The 25,974-nt window shown below is 42.9% G+C and overlaps 3 protein-coding genes across 3 annotated transcripts in view; all 3 read right to left on the reverse strand.

Annotated features, from left to right (window-relative positions):
- The window catches only part of LOC112230988 (tyrosine-protein kinase ABL1), a 50,959-nt gene extending 41,023 nt beyond the window's left edge, over positions 1 to 9,936 (reverse strand). The window contains exon 1 of the mRNA XM_024397452.2: positions 8,154 to 9,936. Coding sequence (XP_024253220.1) covers positions 8,154 to 8,286 — 133 coding nt within the window. The 5' untranslated portion in view covers positions 8,287 to 9,936. The remainder of the gene's footprint in view (positions 1 to 8,153) is intronic.
- Positions 9,937 to 11,680: 1,744 nt separating this feature from the next.
- LOC112230990 (exosome complex component RRP4) lies at positions 11,681 to 18,589 on the reverse strand. The gene is made up of 9 exons (XM_024397454.2): positions 18,427 to 18,589; positions 14,092 to 14,193; positions 13,822 to 13,867; positions 13,628 to 13,717; positions 13,355 to 13,420; positions 13,036 to 13,104; positions 12,738 to 12,914; positions 12,400 to 12,528; positions 11,681 to 12,155 (listed from the first exon to the last, which is right to left on the reverse strand). Exons 1-9 carry the CDS (start codon positions 18,552 to 18,554, stop codon positions 12,075 to 12,077), a joined length of 888 nt encoding a protein of 295 aa, XP_024253222.2. The 5' UTR covers positions 18,555 to 18,589; the 3' UTR covers positions 11,681 to 12,074.
- Positions 18,590 to 20,849: 2,260 nt separating this feature from the next.
- Positions 20,850 to 25,505, reverse strand: LOC112230989 (PR domain zinc finger protein 12-like). Its single transcript, XM_024397453.2, has 5 exons — positions 25,167 to 25,505; positions 23,278 to 23,468; positions 22,791 to 22,946; positions 22,325 to 22,439; positions 20,850 to 22,081 (listed from the first exon to the last, which is right to left on the reverse strand). Exons 1-5 carry the CDS (start codon positions 25,384 to 25,386, stop codon positions 21,642 to 21,644), a joined length of 1,122 nt encoding a protein of 373 aa, XP_024253221.1. The 5' UTR covers positions 25,387 to 25,505; the 3' UTR covers positions 20,850 to 21,641.
- Positions 25,506 to 25,974: the final 469 nt, after the last annotated feature.

The following is a 25,974-nucleotide window of genomic DNA, read 5'->3' on the forward strand; positions in this document are numbered from 1 at the left end:
CAGTTTTTACCAACATTACGAATGTATTCCTTAAAAATGATGCTCACTTCATATTTTGTTTCCTTTTTCCCCCCTTACTTCCTAGTATCCCAATATTAGTAATGTGACAACATGGGTGTGGGTGTCTTTCAAGTTTTATTAGGCGTGTGTACCTGATACACATGGTATATATCGTACAACAACATGCTTTCTTGCAGGTTCCTTCTCCACAATGCTACAACAATAAGAAATAAGAATATGAACAGAAAGTAAATGGCAGTAAGATTTCTGCCTAAGTATAATACATTAAGGCACAAGTAAATCAGTAGTTTTCACAATTTTACAAAAATCATAATTTGACCCAGACAACTGGCAATGGAGCAACATTTGATATTCCAATATGTTAGGAAGGTGAAGAACAGAAACGCCTAACTGATGCGTAAGGAGGTGGTGGGTGGGTGTGCACCTGTGTGGGTGGGGAGAGACGGGAAGAGGGAGAGACAGTTCTGTGACAGAACTGACCACGCCTGGGTCTATCTTCCATTTGGTGACCATAGATACCCTGTTAACGGCTATGAGGCCCATCTACATAAAATAATACATGGTAGTGGCTGCAGACTCAGTTCAGTCTAAACGAGGCCAGTTGTATACACTTAGCCCAAACGCAGTAAACAGGGCGCATGCAGTAAATGCCTCAGCTCTTTTTTTACAGGCTATCGACCTCAATGAGATGTCCTGCAGATGTTTCTAGGTCTGGGAGGGAGAGGGCCTGCCTGTCCAGAGGTAGAGAGAGAGAATGGTTATTAGCATATGCTAGGAGACGGGGAGCTAGAGCGGAGGAGCCACTGATTGGTTTTCTTTGTGTCTAAGTGGATCCAGATGCAGCCAGAATAGCAGAGAAACTGAAGAATAGAGATCTTCCGGTTCTAGGCAATTTCTCACATGGAATAACCTTCATTTCTCAGAGCAAGAATAGACTGACGAGTTTCAGAAGAAAGTTGTTGTTGTTTCTGGCCATTTTGAGCCTGTAATAAAAACCTATAAATGCTGATGCTCCAGATACTCAACTAGTCTAAAGAGGGCCAGTTTTCAGCTATGCTAACATAATTGCAAAAGGGTTTTCTAATGATCAATTAGCCTTTTAAAATTATTCACTTGGATTAGTTAACAAAACGTGCCATTGGAACACAGGAGTGATGGTTGCTGATTTACCTTTATTTAACTAGGCAAGTCAGTTAAGAACAAAATCTTATTTTCAATGACGGCCTAGGAACAGTGGGTTAACTGCCTGTTCAGGGGCAGAACGACAGATTTGTACCTTGTCAGCTCAGGGATTTGAACTTGCAACCTTTCGGTTACTAGTCCAACGGTCTAACCACTAGACTACCCTGCCGCTGATAATGGGACTCTGTACGCCTATCTAGATATTCAATTTTTTTTAAATAAATCAGCCGTTTCCAGCTATAATAGTCATTTACAACATTAACAATGTCTACACTGTATTTCAATTTGATGTTATTTTAAATGGACAAAAAAAATGCCATTTTCTTTCAAAAATAAGGACATTATATAAGTGACCCCAAACTTTTATTTATTTATTTAATATATATATATTTAAAAAATTGGAAGCCATGAGCAAAATGGACATTTGTGGCCCCAGCATTCCAATAGGGGACAGAGGCATTAGGATTAAACATGCTGTGACTGGATGGAATTTCTATCACAAGATGGAATTCACATCATAGGTAACAGGCTGTCCATAGAGAAAAGAACAGCTGTGCTGCAGGCCTAGGCCAGGGCAGAGGGGAGGCAAGGTGGCAGAGTGAGAGAGCTCACACAGTGCATTCCTGCCCCGACTCAGAGCGTGTCTGCTCCGAAAAATGGAGGAGCACCAGAAGGAGGCGGACTCAGAGATGGGCTGATGAGTGTTTTTTTGCACAGGATTCTGTTGTTGTTTTAAAAGCCGTCCAGAGGGCTCGCTGCTGCCCTGCCCGTTAGCACAGCGATGATGAAACACGCTCCCCTGAGCACATTTCACGCAAGGCTTAAACTTATTCCTCAACTCCGAAGCCAGGCTGCTGGTGAGGTACTCCACCCCCCTGCTCTCACACCTCACCCAGCCCGCCTACGCCAGAGAGTAGTCACACAGAGGAGGAGCAGAAAGTGAAAATGATGCCAAATAAGATTAATGAACTATGAAGACGTGACCACAACAACACACAGTTGATATGAAGTTCATAATGGAACATCAACATACATGCCTGTTGTTGTATAGCCTACCTGGAGTTAGAATAAGGTGAGGACAGTATGACCTAACAAAACAAGTACAAGCCATTGACCTAGGCTAAACTATGGGAATCTGAACAATCATCAACCAGCCTTTTACAATGTGTTTATAACAACGACAAACACCTCGGCCGACATACCTCTACGATGAAAGGTTCACTGATGATTCAGCCTTGCCCTCAGGCTAGATAAAGACCCATCTGCCCTACAGCCTGTATTAGGTAACTAACAATAGTACCCCAGACAATTATAAAAGCATGTGTATGCACTGCAAAATGTATACAATGTATTTATTCCATCACTGTTGGCCATTTCTCTAACCCATTAGCAAAGTAGCTCAGTCTTTCAAGTTCCCCCATCTAATTCATATGTCACTATCATGACCTTTAGCCAACTCATTCACACGCACTAATGATTGGCTATCGTAGTGATTAGGCCTGGTTTATCATAATTATCATAACCCATGTTACCTTACATGATCAAACCTCAACTCCATAGCCACCAAACCGGTTTCTGCCACTGGGACCAATTGCCTCAGTGGTTCGCTTGACGGTATTTGAGCAAGAAAACAATGTCTGTCTATAATTGCTATGAAACAAGAGCAAGCGAGGGAGACAAAAGGAAAGTAAGAGCAAGGAACAGAAAGGCGCCTGAGCAAAAGAGAGAGCGAGAAAGACCAAGCTAGCAAATGAGAGAGTGAGAAGGGGGGGGTTTGCACCAGCTATTTGAGAGAGGAATGCACAGGAGGTCACATTCCTGACTCCACTGCTGTGGCTTGCCCTATGTTCAACTCTCTCTCGCTGCAAAATAGGCAATACTATTCTAGCTGCCTCTGGAGCAACATTAATCACATTTTTATTGTCACAAGCTTCGTTAAAAAACAGGTGTAGAGCAACAGTAAAATACTTACTTACAGGCCCTTTCCAACAATGCAGAATACAGAATGCAGAATGAAATTTAACACGAGGAATAAATACACAATGAGCAATGATAGCTTGGCTATATACACAGGGTACCAGTACAGAGTTGATGTGCAGAGGTACAAGGAAATCTAGGTAGATATGTAAACATAGGTAGGGGTAAAGTAACTAGGCAATAGCCGCAGCAGCGTATGTGATGAGTGTGTGTGTGTAAGTTTGTGTGAGTGTGCGGGTAGTGTCCAGTGTGTGTTTGCATAGAGTCAAAAAGAGTAGATAGTCTGGGTAGCTAATTGGTTAACTATTTAACACACAAAATGCTTCACACTGGGCCAATGAATGAATAGAAAGGAGGGGTGGATGGGGTGTACAGATAACACTGGTGTACAGATAAGACTGGTGTAGAGAACACTGGTGTACAGATAAGACTGGTGTAGATAACACTGGTGTACAGATAAGACTGGTGTAGATAACACTGGTGTACAGATAAGACTGGTGTAGATAACACTGGTGTACAGATAAGACTGGTGTAGAGAACACTGGTGTAGAGAACACTGGTGTACAGAGAACACTGGTGTACAGAGAACACTGGTGTACAGATAACACTGGTGTACAGATAACACTGGTGTACAGAGAACACTGGTGTACAGATAACACTGGTGTACAGATAAGACTGGTGTAGAGATCACTGGTGTACAGAGAACACTGGTGTACAGATAACACTGGTGTACAGATAACACTGGTGTACAGATAACACTGGTGTACAGAGAACACTGGTGTACAGATAAGACTGGTGTAGAGAACACTGGTGTACAGATAAGACTGGTGTAGATAACACTGGTGTACAGATAAGACTGGTGTAGAGAACACTGGTGTACAGATAAGACTGGTGTAGAGAACACTGGTGTACAGATAACACTGGTGTACAGATAACACTGGTGTACAGATAAGACTGGTGTAGAGAACACTGGTGTACAGATAACACTGGTGTACAGAGAACACTGGTGTACAGAGAACACTGGTGTACAGAGAACACTGGTGTACAGAGAACACTGGTGTACAGAGAACACTGGTGTACAGAGAACACTGGTGTACAGATAACACTGGTGTACAGATAACACTGGTGTACAGATAACACTGGTGTACAGATAACACTGGTGTACAGATAACACTGGTGTACAGAGAACACTGGTGTACAGACAACACTGGTGTACAGACAACACTGGTGTACAGATAACACTGGTGTACAGATAACACTGGTGTACAGATAACACTGGTGTACAGAGAACACTGGTGTACAGATAACACTGGTGTAGAGAACACTGGTGTACAGATAAGACTGGTGTAGAGAACACTGGTGTAGAGAACACTGGTGTACAGATAACACTGGTGTAGAGAACACTGGTGTACAGATAAGACTGGTGTAGAGAACACTGGTGTACAGATAACACTGGTGTAGAGAACACTGGTGTACAGATAAGACTGGTGTAGAGAACACTGGTGTACAGATAACACTGGTGTACAGATAACACTGGTGTACAGAGAACACTGGTGTACAGATAACACTGGTGTACAGATAAGACTGGTGTAGATAACACTGGTGTACAGATAAGACTGGTGTAGATAACACTGGTGTACAGATAAGACTGGTGTAGAGAACACTGGTGTACAGATAAGACTGGTGTAGAGAACACTGGTGTACAGATAAGACTGGTGTAGATAACACTGGTGTACAGATAAGACTGGTGTAGATAACACTGGTGTACAGATAAGACTGGTGTAGAGAACACTGGTGTACAGATAACACTGGTGTACAGATAACACTGGTGTACAGATAAGACTGGTGTACAGATAAGACTGGTGTAGAGAACACTGGTGTACAGATAAGACTGGTGTAGAGAACACTGGTGAAGAGGATATGCACCAGATGTCAAAACACCCCATTATGAATGGAGGAGGAAGTGCAAAACAGAGAAAAGCCAAATGAGAGATTTGGCAAGGGTATCCGTGTTCATTCACTGCCTTCAAACTAGGCTACATGTAGGCTAAAGGTGTGTGAACCCTTGGTCCGTGGAGCCTTGAGCTCTACCTATATGGACTGGGACTCAATGTGAAACGTGCAAAAGAGCGCGTTACTTGTGACAACATTTGTTTCAAAACCTCTCATTTGAATTATTTTTTAACTCAAATGTTATGGAGGATAGGAAACAAGGAAAGGAGACCATAAGAGAGTGTTGGTACCACCTGCATGCTGTGAACAGCCCCCTAGAGAGAGGGGACGTGTCAAGCTGACCTAAAGGAGAGATTCACCATCTGTCTACACACAGACATACCTGCTTTAGCCAGTCATCAGCTAGGGACTAAATTGGCTTTGCTGACCACTCCTTTCCAGGTGGTCAAAATGACTAATCGAGGAGGTGTTGCTCAAGCGGGGGCACAAAGGCCGTTACAGAGAATTGACAGTGCAGACTGTAGGGGGGGGGGCAAGACGGCCCCTCAACCACCCCCGCAGTGGGACATTCCAACATGGAAACAGATGACATGAGAAATATCAATATCTACTTACCGGTAAGTTCCACCAGCTAGCCTAACTATTCCAGAACCATCAAAATAGGCGTCAAAACTTTATGCCAGCATTAGAATCACAAAATTACATTTCCTTGACCAGTATTCTCTTCACCGTTCAGAGTCAGAGTTCCCAACATCACATCAAGAGTCATAGTCTACGTATCATCCATCTAAACAGTCAGATAGTAAAACAGTAACAGAGAGTAATGTAGCCTAGTATAGGCCTATTTCCTCTGACACATCAGAATGCCGTCTGTCTCTAGAGCTTGGCGACGTGACCAGGACCAGGCCACCAGGGGCGAAACAGCTGGCCGCAGTGAGCGGCAAATCTTACCAGGAGGCGCCTGCTGCCCCCGTCTTCAGGACCCAAAGGGATCAGGGGGTAGATTTTATGTCTAGACTGCACAGATTCCATGAGTTCCAGACAAAAGACAGGGGGGGAAAAAAACAATGGGTGACTCTTCCATGGGCCATACATGATGAATGCAGCTGCTAGAACAGCCCAGGTCCCTGGCATAGGACACCAGGAAGTGGGGGTGATATTCACAACAAGCCTGCACTAGAGGGGGGTAGGCTAACCAATGCTCCTCATATGGAGAGACTGGAGAAGTATATCCCGGCTATCATCAGAAGCAATAGTCTTCCAAATTAGATCATGCTACCTATAATTTAGTGTATTTTACACTAAGTCTATAACATTTGAAAGTTTATTATCTCACTGGCTCATTGACCTAAACCAGGCAAGTAGGCCTGCCTCATTAGATTTTTCCATGGCAGGTGCATTAGTTGGTCTATAAAAGATATACAACAGCCAGTATATTTCTTATGTTAGTCGACATGAATCCTGGAAGAGGCCAAGATAAACGCAGGAGGACCATGTCAGACTAGCTTGCAGCACAAGAGGGCAATAACCTGGAAAGTCAGTCAGGAACCTGGGGGAATGGCCTCCTCACTCTGCTCACTTCCCTTTCTGCTCTACAATCTCCATACTAGACCACACGCCTCTTTCCTCCTTCCTGTTTCAGGCTTGTTTTTGAGGGGACAAAGGGAAAGAAAACAGAGCATCTCAACTGCCCTTTAGATACATTTACACAGCATTTCCACTTCCTGAACCCCCGCAAAAATCTCCCAGCAGGCAGACGTCATGCCTTGGTGCAAGCGCCCTTGAGAGGAAAAACAATAGCCGATACAGAACTACGGCAATGATCAGGTAACAAATGACAGGCTTTTAAACCACTCCTTGTTATCTGAATTGCAATATTACCAGGAGTTAGAGGAAATTAGGTAGGGAAGACCAACCTACTCCAATTACTCTCTAGAAGCTCAACTCTGATGTTCTTGGGTGGTGACACAGTGGTGCAGGGGGGAGACAGGTCTTTGCTTGCCCTGCTCTGCCTCTCTCCCTGGCTGTGTGCGGAGGTCTAAACCGGCCTGGTGAGAAGCTTTGCGTAGGCTAGCAGCTCACTAGCTAGCGAAGGCGTCCCGGGTAGAGCAACATGGATGTGAGTGACTGAGTGCTGACATCACCCTCCTCTCACAACATGACTCACATCACCTCGTAACCTGACTGACTCATTGCAGGAGGAAGGAGCCAAAATCTATAATAATTCTGCCACTATCTATCCCTGCCGAGACAATCGCTGTATTTAAAAGACATTCAGTATCACTGGCATGCAATCTGATTGAAAAGGGAATGTTGTCAACAAACAGGCTACCAAATCAAAGTTTTCCATACAGAATCCCTGAAAATGTTTACGCTTAATATGTTTACACAGTGCCCCTGTGAAAACAAGGAGATGCATATCCTGGGGCGTTTCCAGTCAACTCAGCCCGACTTTCAGTCAAAGCAGGCCATTTACTCTTTATATCACCTGTTGCTGTTGGTTGTCTCCACTAGCCTACTACAGTAAGCTTCATCTGAGAAGCTGAGGAAACGCAAAAACTGTCCAACCCACCAATAACTGGAGTACAGTGATGAAAAAATATATAAATAAATTGCCATGTCAATTGACATCACAGTGGGATATTATTCATCAATCTCCATGACCAAACACTCACACGACCCCTCTCACACAAATCAATAATGCTGCCCACAGAAGATTGAGCAATAGTGTGGGCATACTAGCACGGTCAAATGATTGCGAAGGGAACTTCCATGCAGGCCCCTTAAAAACAGTGCCTGCCTCATCACAGCCCTGAAACCTATATCCCCAACGATCATAAAAAGCTTGACCTTGGGGGTGAACAAGCATGATGAAACCAATCACGACCAAACTCTACTGAACTGTGAATGAGGAAGAGGTAAGTAGAAGCAGATTCGGAAGAGAAGACAGGGAGAAAAGAAAGACAATATATTGTTAATGACCAAAGTAGGGGTTGGGTACAGAAACAGTGTGTTTTTACCGTGCACAGCGAAGACGTTACAGTGATGGGCTCCATGCCGTGATGACTCCCTCTTCCCTCCCTTGATGAAATTCAGCGCTGGCAGACTCGGTCTCCTCTGGTCCCCAACAAATTTCCCCGGCTGCTGCCCCATAAGGGCAGGGTGCCAGGCCGCAGCCGGGTCACCAAACTGGGCTCTCTCACCACCTGGGTGTAGGGAACCTGGTGGGTAGGAGATGGAGAGCAGGGAACCCCCTCCGTGGTGCGATTTCCCTCAGTCAGTTTGGTCTCTCCTGGTGCGGTGATGACTGGAAAGTGGAGGCGGCGGGAGATGCTCACTTCTGCATCCCACCACTGACAACAATGCAGGAGTTTTGGATGGAGGTCAATGCAATGGCGAATGGGCAGGCTGGTCCTTATTACTCAAATTCCTCCCTCTTTATCATTCATTGACTGCTTTGGTTGTTTCTGTTACTGTTAGAGAAGGTCTCTAATGGCACTTGTGGGTTTTATTTGTACGACGAAGGCAGTCAGAAGAATACTGGAGGCCCAATCAAAAGACATTAATGTTGATCCAAGGACTAATCGTGATGACTTACATTCATCCAGCATGAAATAACATGATGCAGGCCTAAGCCACTACTGTGCTCCATCGACATGGTTGCTTTAAAAGTAAAGAGGACTCGAGAACAACTGAGAAAGCCACTATCAAGATGGGGAACCACACAGAATCATAGAAAAGGCACAATTCCTACATTTACCAGCTGAGCTGAGAAACCTCAGTTCCATATCTGGTAAAATGGTTCATAGAGTTAGCAACCGCACCAATCCTGGTCGTCCCAATACAATATCTCTGCAGACACTGGTCATATAACACTTGCCTAGTCAAATACCGGCTACATGTTGTACAACAGTTGTGATCATGTCAATACTGCACATGGCCCTGTGGCAACTTCCTCCTAGACAACAATAACTAGATATTATGTTTTCTCATTGTGCCCTTTAACAAACGTATTGGCATTTAGCTCGTTTTGCTGTCATATCTCTCTGTGGCCATCTCTCGTGCTTTTCAGGCCACACTTAGACATGACAAAAGGCACTAATACGGGCTAAACTGTGTTTGATGAGCAATCATGGGAAACTTAACTGGTTCGCATTACTTAGATGATAGCTTTCTGGTAAAGCCAGTGGCTAATATAAAAGGTTTAAACACTCATTCAATGAGCTAGTTTGCAGACAACTGAAGAATGTTATTCAGTAGCTTTGAAGATGCAAGAGTGCTCGTGCAACACTGTTTGTTGGAATGCTAGTTACAGCTAACCGTGGAGCTAGCCTTGCTTGCTAGATGGCGTTCGAGAACCTGGAAACACACATCGGAACAGTCAACATCTGTCTAACTAGCTAACTTGCTAATAACCAACGATGACTGAGTACGTTGTCGTCTCGTTTGAGTCAATAGTGACAACATTAATGAAGTTTTGGCTAAATGTCCACCCAACCTTTGGTATTCAATTATTTGTCAAACTTCCGCGTCCACCGTTCTGCAGAGTTTATCTCCAGCAGTGCATCCCGACCCAGGTACTTTAACCAAGGCGCAGACTCCAAACTTCTCAAGCCAGCCAGTGTGTTGTCAGGGAGTTTTCGCAGCTCCTTCTCAACAAGTGCAAATAACAAGCCCGTCGTTTGTATCTCCCTGATTCCTATACTTATTCATAGCTCTTTCGATAAATTGTGTGCAATTAACTTCGGTCGGATAGTCTCCGCTGAGGCAGCCATATTATTTCCGTAAGCAAGGTGGTTTGCTAAAATATGGGTGGGGATACGTTTTACGTCAGAGCGTGCGTGGGCAAGTAGATAGGGATGGGGCCCACACAGACCCATCTCTTCTGTGTTTTTGATGGGACATGCTGAACTACTCTGTAGTATGTCAATGTGGCTAATGTCATAGACTGACATAAAATCATTGCAAAGTATCAACTGTTGATAAATAGCAGTTTCACTGAAGGTAAAGTAAAGGGCAAGCAGTAGAGTTGGTTTCATGAATCAAAAAGTTGTCCTTACTGACTGGAGTCGTTTCAACTCATCTTCGGGAAATAGGAGTAAACAAAAAAGAAAGAATCAGCTGAGAACTTTTTGGGATGGACATAGAGGGGCTGTCTAAGATTCCTCCACAAGGATCTCTCATACTCTCAGAACGTGTGCCCTCGAGGTAAGATCGTCTTATTGGGGAAACCTCTAATTAGAAACACTACTTGCAAGCATGATTATATCAAGTTCTCACACACTGATAGCTTGAGGCATGAACAGCTTGGTATTTATTTCTTACGAGAGTAGTTATTCATACAAAAGTACAACATGATCAACATTCCTCTGACCTCCTCAGCTATTGCACCAGCAGCTCTATTGTAAAAAACATTTTGGTTCCCCGAGCAAAAACCCTGTGCTTACCCAGGAGCACGAGTACAGAACATTACAAGACTGCTTCCGACCGCTCTACGACAGATGCCGGGAGCTGATGCTGTCGTAGTCCATGTGGGGTCAAACGACAATCATTTCAGGTCGACTACCATTGTTGGTCCATGGGTGTGAAAGATTCAGCACACTACTGGCATTACACACCTGGCTAAAAGATTACTGTACCTCTGTTGAAATCACTTTTAAAGATAACTTTGACACCTTCTGGAAACAGAGGATATTCTACAGGAATGACAGAGTCCATCCAAATTATCTTGGCTCCTGGACTCTGTTCACACATTTCAAGGCTGCGTTGAGACAATGACTTATCAATGACCCAAAACCAGCAACCTGGTTCAGGTTATCAGTCAACCTACCAGGGTAGTTACAAACAGCAGAGGAATGAAATCATCAACATGTACTGATCACATCTATACTAAGGCTGCAGAAATTTGATTTAAAGCAGTATCCAAATCCATAGGATGTAGTGATCACAATATAGTGGCCATGTCTAGGGAAACCAACGTTCCAAAGGCTGGGCCTAATATAGTGTATAAGAGATCTTACAATACGTTTTGTAGTGATTTACATGTTGATGATGTAAATAATATTTGCTGGTCTGTGATGTGTAATGAGGAGCAACCAGACGCTGCTGGTCTGTGATGTGTAATGAGGAGCAACCAGACGCTGCTGGTCTGTGATGTGTAATGAGGAGCAACCAGACGCTGCTGGTCTGTGATGTGTAATGAGGAGCAACCAGACGCTGCTGGTCTGTGATGTGTAATGAGGAGCAACCAGACGCTGCACTTGACACATTTATGAAATGGATTATTCCAGTTACTAATAAGCATGCACCCATTAAGAAAATGACTGTAAAAACTTCCACCATATTAAAATTAGTTCAGTTCACAGGGTTGACCTTAAATTAAGGGACAGACGTAAATTAATCCCTAATCTTCAGAAATGACTGTCGAAGCAACACAATTACTAGGGATTTACAATGATGGAGAAACTTGGGAGACAATGTGGGATTAAGTGGGTTGAAATCTTCTGAGAAGTGACACAGGGTTAAATCAGGGACAAGTCAAAATGCGGCATGTTTACACTTCAGCAAGCCTTTATTCATATTAAAAAAAAATCTGATTTATTGAATGCTCCATGTGGTCTTTATTAAAGAGCACTTCATTTAATATAACAATTAAAATGCAATATTGGTGTACAATTTCTACTTAAAATATCAAAGGGACACAAAAGGCGCTTTTTGTGGAACGACCCAGGTATCTTCTGGTTGAGAGTGCAGACCTTGGGCGGAGGTTCAGTCCCTAACACAGTTAAGGCCTTGGGCGGGGGTTCAGTCCCTAACACAGTTAAGGCCTTGGGCGGGGGTTCAGTCCCTAACACAGTTAAGGCCTTGGTGCCTAGACTTGGAATGCAGGGAACACCAACCTTCCATTGTGACAAGGTCACAGAAAGGTTGCATCTGATACTCTAACCCTCCTGTTCCACCAGTTTCTGACGCGTCACCATCACAATCTCCTCCATCACCTCCGGTTTTAAGATATCCTTGATCTAGAAAGACAGAGAGACAGGTAACTTTATATGCTTTGTAAACACTTTGAAATCTGATGAAAGGTGCTAAAAATGCAATGTCATCATTGACATCATTTGGATGGCTATAGATTGTGTGTCATGCAAAATAGCTTGCGATCGTGTCCCTTTTAAAAATAACGATCTAACTGAGGCACAATGAATGGAAAGGTTTGCTTCTCTCAGATCCTCTTTCCATTAGCCCGATCAGTACAGAAAGTGTTACCTGGTGTGGGAGTGATGACTCGTAACAGTAGAGCACACTGGTGTCATACAGCAGCACCTTGTGTGCCCCCAAGGCCAGCAAGCAGTTCCTTAACCGCGAGATCACCTCCCGATCAGAGAGAGAGACCGGCTGAGAGAGGGAGAGGTTACATTGAGGTGAGCCGAAAGACCATGTTGAGAAAGGGAAACAGAAGGATTGGGGTAGATAATATAGTAAAAGTCAAACAGTTATAAGTCTTGTTGAAAGATAAGTACAAATTCAAGTAACACTTCACATTATCTACGTAGAAGTCGGATCCCTTGCATTTCCCACTCGCATCTCTGTACCCCCAGCCATACCTCCAGACTGGTGTAGTATCCTCCAGCCTCCTCGTCCTGCTGTCCTGGGGCGGGGTACAGCCACACAAAGCCATTGTTGCCCAGGATGATGGAGGCCCCACACGGCAGGTTGTGGAAGTGGGTTTTCTGTCTCTTGATGAGAGAGGGAGATAGCTGCACAAGAACTCCTTGCCCCAGCTGATGTGATGTGGTTGCAAATTAATAAGAGAAGAATATGAGGTCAATGATTTTCAATCACTTTAAAAACCATAGAACATCAAAATTGTTGATCACACATTGGGTAGTTCATCTTAGCTACCTTTCCGTACTTTAAACTGCGGGTGTGAAGAGAGAGTGCTCCATCCGAGAAAACAGACTGTACCTCTGCCTGAGAGAAGAGCTAGTCAAGGACAATCTTGACCATAGTCACATACAAATGATGGAGCAGATAGAAGTTAATGCATTCATCAATGAGAGAATGACACTTTCTAGTAGACGGTAGAGTTAAAAAAAAAATGAAAAAAGGGAATCTCAAGATAACAAAGATTCCATGTATTTCAGTGTAGTTCGGAGGGTAGGCTGGATATGATGAAGGCAAAAGGGCCCAGGTTACTGGTTAGGGTCAGATCAGAGGATACACTGATGAGGTCCCCCTCCTGAAGGTAGTCTCTCATGGTGAGCTCATCTTCTGCTGACCGTCTCCTCTAAGGACAGATATAGACATAGAAAGGTGGATTTATGGTAAGACAAAGAAAGAAAGAGAGAATAATGTAAATAAATATCCAAAGACGTTTGACCAACAGTGTCATAACAATATGCTTGCACTGGGTGCTAAGAGGAAGAGAGGACCAAGCACACATTTACCCAAGACACTTCCATATTCCCAGATCTAAGTTGTCTATTCCACTCACCAGCTCTCCTCCGGGCAGATTGACAGAAGACAGCAACAACACAGAGTCCAGTCTGGAGTTGGTCTCCACCTTCCAGCGCTTCTGTTGCACCTACAAACAGCAGACAAACACTAAGCTCCAACCAGGAGAAGCACGATCACCCCAAGTCATTATTAGCCTTACTGACCGTATCACCACCTCAAATGGAAACATACCTCTGTGATCCTTCCGACCACCACATCTCCAACCTCCCCATTGAACCTGGGAATCAGAACAGATAAATATGGCAAAATTAATCAATAACAAGTCATATAGGTTTTTTAATTTAAACATTTTTTTTTTTTTTTTTACATACCAACTTAGACTGTGATACAATAACAGCAGATGCTGCACAATGGAACCGTTGTCTTCAACATAGAGTCAGTAGCTAATCACTGTGGTAAATCTAAGCCTACAGACATTACTGTGGCACCTGGTCCACTTACCTGGTCCTGAGCGGCCGTACACAGACGAGCTTATTCACCCTCTCCACCTCTCCTGCCACAGAGGCTGTTAGTTTTTCTTCATCCATGTAAGTCCCATGACCCCTAGAATGACAATCAGTTTGGTCTAATCATGACTCACTCAATATCCACTTTCAATGTCAATGTCATGTATACTCCGGACTCCGACATTTGCTCGTCCTAATATTTATATACTTCTTAATTCCATTCTTTTAGATCTGTGTGTATTCGAGTGAATGGTTAGATATTACTGCACTGCTGGAGCGAGGAACACAAGCATTTCACTACACCTGCAAGTACATCTGCTAAATATGTGTATGCGACCAATAAAATTTGATTTGAACACAATTCAAATTAACTTGGAAGAGGGGGTATGATTCAATGAAGAGAAACTTGAAATTGTGCAACAAATATTAACAATAGTATAGTAACCCATATGGAAAAGATTTATGTGTTGTACCTGGACCTTGTCAGTAATACATATAGCAGTAAATATACTTACAAGATTCATAGAATATTGTTGTAATATCTGACATATGGGTATTTAACATGTAGACATAACAGAAATATTGCATGTATTATATATATTTTTAAACATACAAGAGACATGAAAGCGAAGCATTCTAAAAAGGTGTCACATACATGGGACATACACATTTCAGCGCACTTGCATACCACTGTCTGATGTCATTGAAGCATGCAAGACCACCACGAGGAGGAGGAAAGCAGGAGGAGGAAGGGGAGACGGTGAGGAGGAGAGGGGAGAAAGGGACAAGAGGGGGAGAATGAGGAATGACTGGTAACTAAATAGATTCACTGCTGTTAAGTGGAGATCTCGCAACAATCATACAATCATTCTCACGATAGCATATTGGTACTAGTCTGATATAAATATAAAAGCTAAGTGGAGGTGTCATGCCCATAGGGGACAGGGGCATGTGCCCCCTCATAATTGTCCTGTTTAATATGGATATAGTTGAATTTGTTGTCGTTTTTCTCTGTAATGCTACCAGCCACCTGGCAATTTTATGAAGTTGGCTTTAGCTTTCCCAGATTGGTACCCAATATCCTAACTTGCTACCACGAAGACATTTCAGGCTATCAATAAAAAGTTAAGAGTAGCTAGACTGTCTAACTATCTTCGCTGGAATGCCTGCTGGCAAGTAATTACTAAATGTACTGAATAAGACTCACATTCCTTTCCATCTTTTACCCAGATTTCAGCAGATAAGCATATTTAGTTTAATTAAAAGGTGCTACACATAGCAACCACAATATACTCTAGATCAGGGATGGGCAGCTTTGATTGGGGTGGGGCCACACAAAAACAGAACTCATGAGGGGCTGCAGTGGCTTGTGGGTCTGCGTACCCACATCCATAATCCCTCCCCCCATTTTCTGAAATTCTACACATTTTGCCACGGGGTGGAGAGAAGATTTTGCAATTGTATAACTCAATTCATGCAATTCTACTCATTTTGCCATGTGGCATATAGAAATATTTGCAGTTTTAAAGCTAATTTCCTGAAATTCTACACATTTTGCTATCGAGTGGAGGCAAATGTTTGCAGTTTTAATACGATAACTGATGTGTTGGGTGTACTGGTTTTTAAATCTATCCACGATTATGCACCACAATACATGTCAGAGATGATTTCAAGTTGTGTACCCAGTAGGTCTCTCAGGTTCTCTGGCACTGGCTTTTTAACTATCCCAAAGCCTAGGACCAAAAGGCATGGAGAGACAGCCTTTAGTTACTATTCCCCCATCCTCTGGAATAGCCTGACAGAGAACCGGAGGGGGCTGAAAATGTGGACATTTTTAAAAGCAATCTTAAAAACACCTTTATATCTTTGCTTTTCAGTCTTTTGTATTCTATTCTCTCAACAGTAAAAATCAAGCACATCCCTGCTCCAAATTTCAGGAAAAAGCTCTCTCATTTCAAAATGCTAAATTCTCCAACTTGACCCCCTCGAGACCAGCCCTTTGCCATCCTCACGTACTTTGTGCCCCCTCATATTTTTGGGTTGCATGACACCCCTGAAGCTAAGCAGGGCTGGGCTTGGTTAAAACACTGGATGGGAGACCAAAGGCATAGCTGTAGATAAATCAACTGTCCAGTAGGAGGTGCTGCCCAGCCTCAATCATGGAAACTCATACCTAAAAGTGAAAATGTATATGCAAATATTGTATTTATTTTAGTAATTGTCATGTTTTTTTATATGTTGACTTATACAAAACAATGTAAAACCTACAATTAAAGCATTTGTTTTGTAGAGGTTACATTCTCAGAACACACTTATAATATTCAGACGACTCATAATTAATATATTTTGGCTCAAATATGTCATACCATATATTTGTAGGAAATGCAGCACAATCAAGTATTCAATTGTGTATATCATATAAGTCATATAATTTAACACAAATACACCACTGACATACACTACCGTTCAAAAGTTTGGGGTCACTTAGAAATGTCCTTGTTTTTCATGAAAACATACATGAAATGAGTTGCAAAATGAATAGGGAATATAGTCAAGACATTGACAAGGTTATAAATAATGATTTTTAATTGAAATAACTGTCTCCTTCAAACTAGGCTTTCATCAAAGAATCCTCCATTTGCAGCAATTACAGCCTTGCAGACCTTTGGCATTCTAGTTGTCAATTTGTTGAGGTAATCTGAAGAGATTTAACTTCATGCTTCCTGAAGCACCTCCCACAAATTCGATTGGCTTGATGGGCACTTCTTACGTACCATGTGTTCAAGCTGCTCCCACAACAGCTCAATAGGGTTGAGATCCAGTGACTGTGCTGGCCACTCCATTATAGACAGAATACCAGCTGACTGCTTCTTCCCTAAATAGTTTGTGCATAGTTTGGAGCTGTGCTTTGGGTCATTGTCCTGTTGTAGGATGAAATTGGCTCCAATTAAGTGCCATCCACCGGGCATGGCATTGCAAAATGGAGTGATAACCTTCCTTCTTCAAGATCCTTTTACCCTGTACAGATATCCCACTTTACCACCACCAAAGCACCCTCAGACCATCACATTGCATCCACCATGCTTGACAGATGGCGTCAAGCACTCCTCCAGCATCTTTTCATTTTTTCTGCATCTCACGGATGTTGTTCTTTGTGATCCGAACACCTCAAACTTAGATTTGTCTGTCCATAACACGTATTACAATCTTTCTCTGTCCAGTGTCTGTTCTTTTGCCCATCTTAATCTTTTATTTTTACTGGCCAGTCTGAGATATGGCTTTTTCTTTGCAACTCTGCCAAGAAGGCCAGCATCCCGGAGTCACCTCTTCACTGTTGAAGTTGAGACTGTGTTTTGCGAGTACTATTTAATGAAGCTGCCAGTTGAGGACTTGTGAGGCGTCTGTTTCTCGAACTAGACACTCTAATGTACTTGTCCTCTTGCTCAGTTGTGCAACAGGGCCTCCCACTCCTCTTTCTATTCTGGTTAGAGCTAGTTTGCCCTGTTCTGTGAAGGGAGAAGTACACAGCGTTGTACGAGATCTTCAATTTCTTGGTAATTTCTCACATTAAATACCTTAATTTCTCAGAACAAGAATAGACTGACGAGTTTCAGAAGACAGTACTTTGTTTGACCATTTTGAGCCTGTAATCAAACCCACAAATGCTAATACTCCAGATACTCAACTAATCTAAAGAAGGGCAGTTTTATTGCTTCCTTAAATCAGCACAACAGTTTTCAGCTGTGCTAACATAATTGCAAAAGGGTTTTCTAATGATCAATTAGCCTTTTACAATGATAAAACTGGATTAGCTGACACAACGTGCCATTGGAACACAGGAGTTGCTGATAATGGGCCTCTGTACGCCTATGTAGTTTTGCTTTTCTTTCAGAAACAAGGACATTTCTAAGTGACCCAAAACTTTTGAACTGTAGTGTATAAGGGAAAACACCTTACAGGATACTTATTACGGATTACTTAATCGATTTTTGTATAAATAATCTTCTGCTATACAAGATTCTTATTTGATGTTCATTATTATTATCCATACGGGACGTCAAGCTGGCTAAATAACCTATGAATGGAGTGAATAGCTACAGTACTGTACAAGTGAAACTTCCAGAGCATTATGCACTAACAAGCGAGACCTGACATATCATGTCAACATCATATCTAACGTTAGCTAGCTACCTATCTAAAGCAAACAAGGCGTGGATTAATATTGATTTACAGTAAAGAGAAGGGGGGGGCGCTCAGACTCAAAATGTTATAAAATGGGAGCAGCACTCGTGTACTTGCGAGGTTCATACTAGCTTGTAGACAGACATACCTCATAAACCCTGTATCTGATGTAATCACATCACCGGGCACAACTAGATCTTTCCCATCCAAAGCAGACAGAGAGGGTGATAACGATACTTGTTTCCGAAAAGTTGGTAATCTCATGTCCGCAGCCATGTTTTCTGTCTTCTGTAAATTTAAACGGCGCACGTAATTGACGTCATCGGATACTTGGCCATTCAGAATGTACCGAAGCCGATTTCCACAAAATCCAAATAATGTCTCTCGACATTCGTTCATTTTATAACTTATTTTCACAATATTTCAAACTGTATGAGTAATAATGTGAAACAGACAATGCGTTGCTTTGCAAAAAAAAAAAACATTGTTTACGTAAGGATGCTAGTTTTCTTTAGTGTCTTGCGCCATCATGTGGACCTGAAGCGGTACTTCAACCCACCGAGAGCATTTCTCATTATCATTATGTGTAGAGGGCAATAAATAAATAACAGAAAATCATAACATTTTAACATGGAAATAGCTGTTCTTTTATTCAGCCTACAGTAGTAGCCAATGTGTGGTGTTCAAAGTAGGCTTAAATTCCATGCGACTTTCGAAAAGGAAGTGACTGAAAATGTTGTGTTGTTTGATGCAAGAAACCACTTTACAAAATAAAATGCGTTATTATTCCCATACCATTATTACAGAGAATCAGACAAATGATGCTACCCTCTGCCTATTGGCTACTTTGCTGATTCAAGCCTGTCCCAAAATACAACACTGCCCCTTTAAGACAAAAAAGCTCTTTACCTGACTAGCTTTTCAAAGATTGATAGAAATGTACACGTTTTGTGCTCTTGTAGGAATAAATCGCTCCCCCATTTCTGACTACAAATTATCTCTAACAGGGCTAATAATTCACTAACTAGCAAAGGATATGTGCACACGTTTTACATGCAGCTCTCGCTTTGATCTCAAAACAAGCCATCACTCATCACAGCTCATGCTGTAAACACAACCCAGTTCACAGGGAACAGCACAGATACATATATGGCAATGGCCTATTTTCATATTGGCCTATGTCAATGCAATAGAATCCTACCCCGATACTTTCTGCCTACAATAGCATCTCTGGCATTGTTAGTTTTGCATACTTTTGCATAGTTTGTTTTGTTTTGCATTGAAAGAGGCTAATATTGCATTAATTTGATTACAATTCCCACAGTAAAGGGGGTAACTCGGGGACATCTCTAGAAAGTTGAGTGAAGTTCAATCTCATGCTTCTCTGCTCTGGCTGATTTTTCTTCTGCACAACATGGACTTGACAAAGTGTCAAATGCATTCCACAAGGATGCTTGCCCACGTTGACTCCAATGCTTCCCACAGTTGTGTCAAATTGATTGGATGTCCTTTGGGTGGTGGACCATTCTTGATACACACAGGAAACTGTTGAACATGAAAAACCCAGCAGCGCCGCAGTTCTTGACACAAACCGGTGCGCCTGGCACCTACTGCCGTATCCTGTTTAAAGGCACTTAAATATTTTGTCTTGCCCATTCACCCTCTGAATGGCACACATACACAATCCATGTCTCAATTGTCTCAAGGCTTAAACATATTTATTTAACCTGTCTCTTCCCCTTCATCTACACTGATTGAAGTGGATTTAACAAGTGACATCAATAAGGGATCATAGCTTTCACCTGGATTCACCTGGTTAGTCTGTCATAGAAATAGCAGGTGTTCTTAAAGTTTAAGTATAAGATGTTTGACATCTGTGTGGACAGTGCTTTGTCAACTGATATCTGTCACCTACAGGGTCTGAACCATTCTTGTGTGAGTTGGATGGCAGTGGTAGGATGTTTCACATCCGGGAGCCAACCTCCAGACATCTCCAGGCCAGCTACCTGAAGACATTTGCCCCCTTCCAGGTCCTCCAGGAGGATGGAGGCAGTGTTTGCGACTGCCGGATGTGGTTCCCCAACATTGCCTCCCTCCAGATGCACCTCATCCACAACCCATGCAGCCTCTACTACAGGTTCCTCCCTCGCCAGGGAGTCAACACACAACCGTCCACAGAGTCTGTATTTTGCAGGAGGCACAGGGAGGATGATGAGAATCCTCACCAAGTGGTGCAAGGAGGAGCTATGGTCCTCCCAAATAAATATTAATGCCCGATTATAGCCACTTGTGTGCTTTTGTCGGTCATGGTCTTCTTTACACCTAATAAACATACACAACACGTTAGTTCACAGGAGGTTGGTGGTAACTTAATTGGGGAGAACGGACTCGTGGTAATGGCTAGAGCGGAATAGTATCAATTGCCTTTCCATTCGCGCCGTTCAAGCCGTTCTTGTGAGCCGTCCTCCCCTCAGCAGCCTCCACTGCGTTAGTTCATAATAGGCTACCAAAAGGTCCAAAGTAAAGAACACTATGCAGACGTATTAATATCATTCTTTATTTAGAATATGAGGAAAGCACACGTCTTTACATTCACATACAGTTCATCATTACACAACACTTTACATTAATATACAGAGATAAAGGGACAATTTATTACAGTGTAAAATTTTGAAAAATGTACACCTATTTCTACATACTGTACATTTCATTGGAATTCAACTTTTTTACTTGACTTTTTCAAACAACCTTCCTCCTGAGTTGGAAGGCCTACGATGACAGGACGTAAAGTGAGGATAATCGTATTTAATGACAGCATGAAGGAACCGCCCAAAAGCTCAAATCTGTTATGGTAAAACATCCTTATCTGAAATACAGAGTACTCGTCTTGACCAATAGAATTATTAACTAGAATAGCAAAGTATTTCCTTTGACATGCTGCATCCTGGCAATACTGTATTGACTATACAAACAGATGAATAATGGACAGTTAGCCTACTCTTGGAACCAACATTCAGTCCTTTGTTCAGATTCTCAGTTTCCTTTGGAACAACAAAGTGTTTTTGACACACTGATTTTTTTGTGACCATTACAAACATAATACCCAATAAGTCTAAGCAGACTCGATTGTAAATAAGGCAACCAGTAAAAACGTATCTGAGAACGGCTGTACTATCAGCTCAACCCACCAGACATAGTACACCCGGACATACTCTGGTCCATTGTAAAGTCGTAGCGATGCCTGCCACACCAGCAAACAGTAGCCTCTCTGAGAAGGAGGGAGAGCGCAACCTGTGGCTCAAGTGTGCAGAGGTAAAGTGCAGAGTTGTTTGCATGAGCAAGTTTCTCTTTCTTCTCTGCCTATCATAGCACCATGGTGGGGATATGGTGAACCAGGGGGACCTGGTGTTGGGTCAGGCTGGTGATCGGTGGGGGTGGAGGTGAGATTTGGGAGGCAGTGTCTGTGCCCCCCGCCCCTGGTCTGTGCCTGGCACTCTTCTGGTGTGCCCGCAGCCCTGCCAGTTGGGAGTAGGCACTCTGGCACACGTGGCACTTGTAGGGGCGCTCTCCGGTGTGCAGGCGCACGTGGTTGCGCAGGGTGGACGACTGGCTGAAGCGACGGTTGCAGAAGCGACAGACGAAGGGCTTGTCCAGGGTGTGGATGCGCATGTGGGAGCGCAGGTTACTACGCGAGTTGAAGCCCCGGTGGCAGATGACGCAACGCATGCGGCTGGTCGCAGACGAGGAAGAGGAGGAGGACGAGGGGGAGCAAGATGAAGAACCGTCACATGAGTGGGAGTCCTCTGAAGGGAAAGGAGAAAGAGGGAAGGTGAGATATTTATGTCAGTCACATCAGTTTATGAATGATCAAATGTTGATTTTGACATGGAAAAGAATCAGTCTATTTGCAGTAGTTTGAAATGAACAAGGGTGATGTAAATCTGTTGGCTGCAGCAGAGCCCATAACACACTGGCCCCACAGGTAAAGGGGGTCAGATAGTAATCTGGTTCTCTAACGCCCATAGCGTGAGGAAAAAGGAGCTCACCATTGCGGCTCTTTTTCTGATGCTCTTCTTCTGTACCAGGAACGCCAGGAATACCAAGGAAGGTGTTGTGGGAGTTTCCGTACCACACTAGCAGCTCCTGGTCTGGAGGGATAGTCTGTAGAGAGCAGGAGGAGGAATGTTAAAGAACTAATAGGATGAGGTAACTATATCTGTGGAGATCCTTTGTTCCGATGATACTCTCCACCAACTTTGCATTATGCATCAAGAGTCAGATCTCTGTACAAACAGCAGGTTGTGCTATTCAGCAGCTGAAAATAGGTTGCCCTATACAGGCTAGGGGAGATTTGACCCTTTTATACAGTCTATGGGGTCTACACCAACAAAGAGGGCCTACAAATGAATGGGCTTAGCAGAACTTGTCATGGCAGCAACCACACGCTTTCAACGGTCCTTGTGAAGGCTGCATGTCAGAGTTGCGAGTGACCGTATCTGACTTGGTTCTCACCTCCACGGCGCTGTAGAAGATGCTGCTCCCGATCTGCACCACCTCCAGGTTCTGCTCCTGCTCGTTGCGCGCACACTTGATGTAGGTCATCCAGCTGCGATGGTCCTCCTGACTGGCATCAATGAAGTAGCGTACCGTTCCATCATCGTTGAACACCTGAGATCAACAGCAAGAGGTTAGGAGTCTGGTACAATTTTAATGCAAATTACCCACTGGGCACACACACTGGTTAAAATAAAGTGGTTTCCACATGATGTCAATTAAATTACTTAAAACAAACGTGGAATTGACATTGTGGTTATTATTGTCCATGTGTGACATAGACTCTTATACATACAGCTTACTGGTGAACAAGACCAACTATTCCCCCTTGCACATGTGCTTCCTTCACAAACATGACATACAGAGATTCAATGCTGTTATTCTCCTGCCTAATTGTGATAGCAGCTCAGTCCCTAGTTATGGTAGCTGCACAGATGATTCTCACCTCCCACATGAGGTTGTTGTTCTTTAGCAGGTCCACGTGTTCAGGGGAGATGACCGTGCCAGTAAATGGACCCATCTCTGTGCCTGCCTTGATCCAGGTCTTGGAGAAGATACCCAGGCCCTCGCCAGGTATAGAGCTCTGGGCAATGATCACCTCACTGGGCAGCACCAGGCTGGACAGCTTCTGGACCTCTGCAAACAGAAAAAAAGAGTAGGTTATTTGACTGCTGCGTACATTTCATTAAACCTGTGAATTTGGCCATTCCATGGTTATAAATGCATGAAATTGTCGGCCTACTCAAGCTAATCAATTTGCCTAAAATACGTTGATGATAGGAGTGGTTTAAGTCAGGCATTGTGCATTAATGCCAACATTATGTTTTTTTCATAAAATAAAATGTCAAAAAGCAATGGTTGATGTATAGGCCCATCTTTCGAATAAAAAAAGTTAAAAATGATGCTTTGATAGCGTTTTGATAAATCATGAATTTTAAAAATATATTTACTGACTTATCTAAAATAATATTTAATAAGTGTCTTACGAATTAGGTGTTTAACATTTTCTAATTGCCAACACAGCAAATAGGTTGCATCTTATTTTGGTCACGAAATATTAGGTAGCCTAACATCTCATCCACCGTTTAATTCGATTAAATGGATGAATTGAAAGTTGTTTCCAAAAAAAAATTAAACTCGCAACCATTTTCATCCTCATTCAATTTTTTTTTTTTAAACACTTGGGTTTCTTTAATGTCAGAATCAAAGAAAATGTATTTGGGACTGCGAAAAGACGGCTCGAAGAGAGGTTAAATGGTCTTCTATTGCTCAGGGTCCAGCCATTTGTCATGCTTCAGATGTGATATTCATTATACCCTACTGGAAAGAAACGGCTAATTCCAAATTCATTATCCTTTTAAGAACTTTGTAGCAATAAAATTGCGTTGAATGAAATGAGGACTTGTTTAAAAGGCCCAGGAATTTCACGAACAAAAAAATGGAAAGGCGATTAGATGGTTGACATGGTATGAATGGCAATAGAATTAGCCTTCACGGCGCATTATCTGAGGAACAGAAATCTTTTAAGGCGAGAGAAAGAGAAAAGCGCCGGAGCCCATAGCTGCCAAAATGGGAAAAGAGACTGTCCGGAGATTGATGAATGCGGGATAAAACCCGGGACACCTCAAAGAAAGGGAACCTTTCTCTCCCTTCGGTTTAAGTGGAAACTTTCTCAGGTCAAGCACAAAGTTAACCAAATGAGTTTAATACCCTTCGTCTTTCAGTCAGCAACAGTTACACGCCTAACAAGCTTCTAAATGCAAGGTCTCAAAGCACTAAATGGGTTAATGCGCTAAATGGGTGGAAATAAAAGGGCCAAAGAATGAAAATACGGGAGAACAGTAATGAGAAAGTCACAGAGACCTTGGGAAGAAATCTAGAACAGAGGAGTGACAGTTTCCACTTCTTTTGGTTCACTCTCAATGACACATGAGACCTCACTGAGGTTCTTGTGTTGAATACATTCTTACAAAATGCCCATTTTACACGCCTTTTAGTAAATTATTGTCAACAAGAGGGACACTTGTTAAAATAACAGAAATTGTTAATAGAAAATACATCTAGGTTGAGTCAACATGTTGAGGGTATTGTTTTTTTGGACCAGTCGTTTTATAGCCTAATAAAATGAACCATATTTAAAAATATATATATGATTTCACTCTGATTATAGCCCATGTCACAATTTGGTATAATAATAATAATAAGGCTACATTTAACGAGACAAGCATTAGGATGTTAAATTGTAACAGATAGGCCTAGGCAATACGTTCTTTAGGCCTAGTGGCTGGTTGCCCGTACAGAAATCATAGGAAGAACTCTAAAAGGGACAATTACCTCCAACGAACGACTGTGCGAGGACCTCGGCAGTGAAGGCTGTCTTGGGACCGATGCTGCTCTGCCTCTCCTCCATCAGGTGCTCCCCGATCACATTTCTCCACCGTCCATACAGGAAACTGTGCAGAATGTCTGAGGTGATAATATCAGACAAGGACCGACTCTGGCATTTAAATCCAGACTTCAGGGCTAAAGCCTCTGCAGGTAATACCGAGCCCATCTCACAAACTATTGCAAGCCGTGTTCAGATATGAGTGTCTTTAAATGCAAAGTGGATATTCCTTCCCGTTAGACGGCTGGGTGGAAATGTGCCGTCCTCCTGCAGCGAGGGTCCTCTTTATAAGTTGCTGGTCTGACCCCTCTCTAATTAGTTATTAATGACACTCCCCTTATGGTATGGACCTGCTGCAGCAGAAGAAAAGCCGCCTCTATTAGGCGGTCCTTCCCTTTCATATGAGAGAGAGAGAGAGGGGAGAGAGAGAGAGAGAGAGAGAGGGGGGGGGAGAGAGAGAGAGGGGAGAGAGAGAGAGAGAGGGGGGAGAGAAAGAGAGAGAATGAAAGAGAGAGAGCGAGAGAGAGAGAAGGAAAGAGAGAGAGTGTGTGTGTGTGTGAAATGGAGAGAGACAACAAGGAGCCTATAAGCCGATAGACTACTCAGCAATATAAATGCAGACATGATTGTAAATAAACAAAAATATGTTAGGGGAGTATCCATTTTTTTCAGTCGCTTACAAATGATTCAACATCCCTTTACACACCAATCAGATGAGATGTTTCTTCATGAGAGATGTCTAAGACAGCCTTCTAT

Source organism: Oncorhynchus tshawytscha, linkage group LG33 (genome assembly GCF_018296145.1).
Source record: "Oncorhynchus tshawytscha isolate Ot180627B linkage group LG33, Otsh_v2.0, whole genome shotgun sequence".
Classification (NCBI taxonomy): Eukaryota; Metazoa; Chordata; class Actinopteri; order Salmoniformes; family Salmonidae; genus Oncorhynchus; species Oncorhynchus tshawytscha.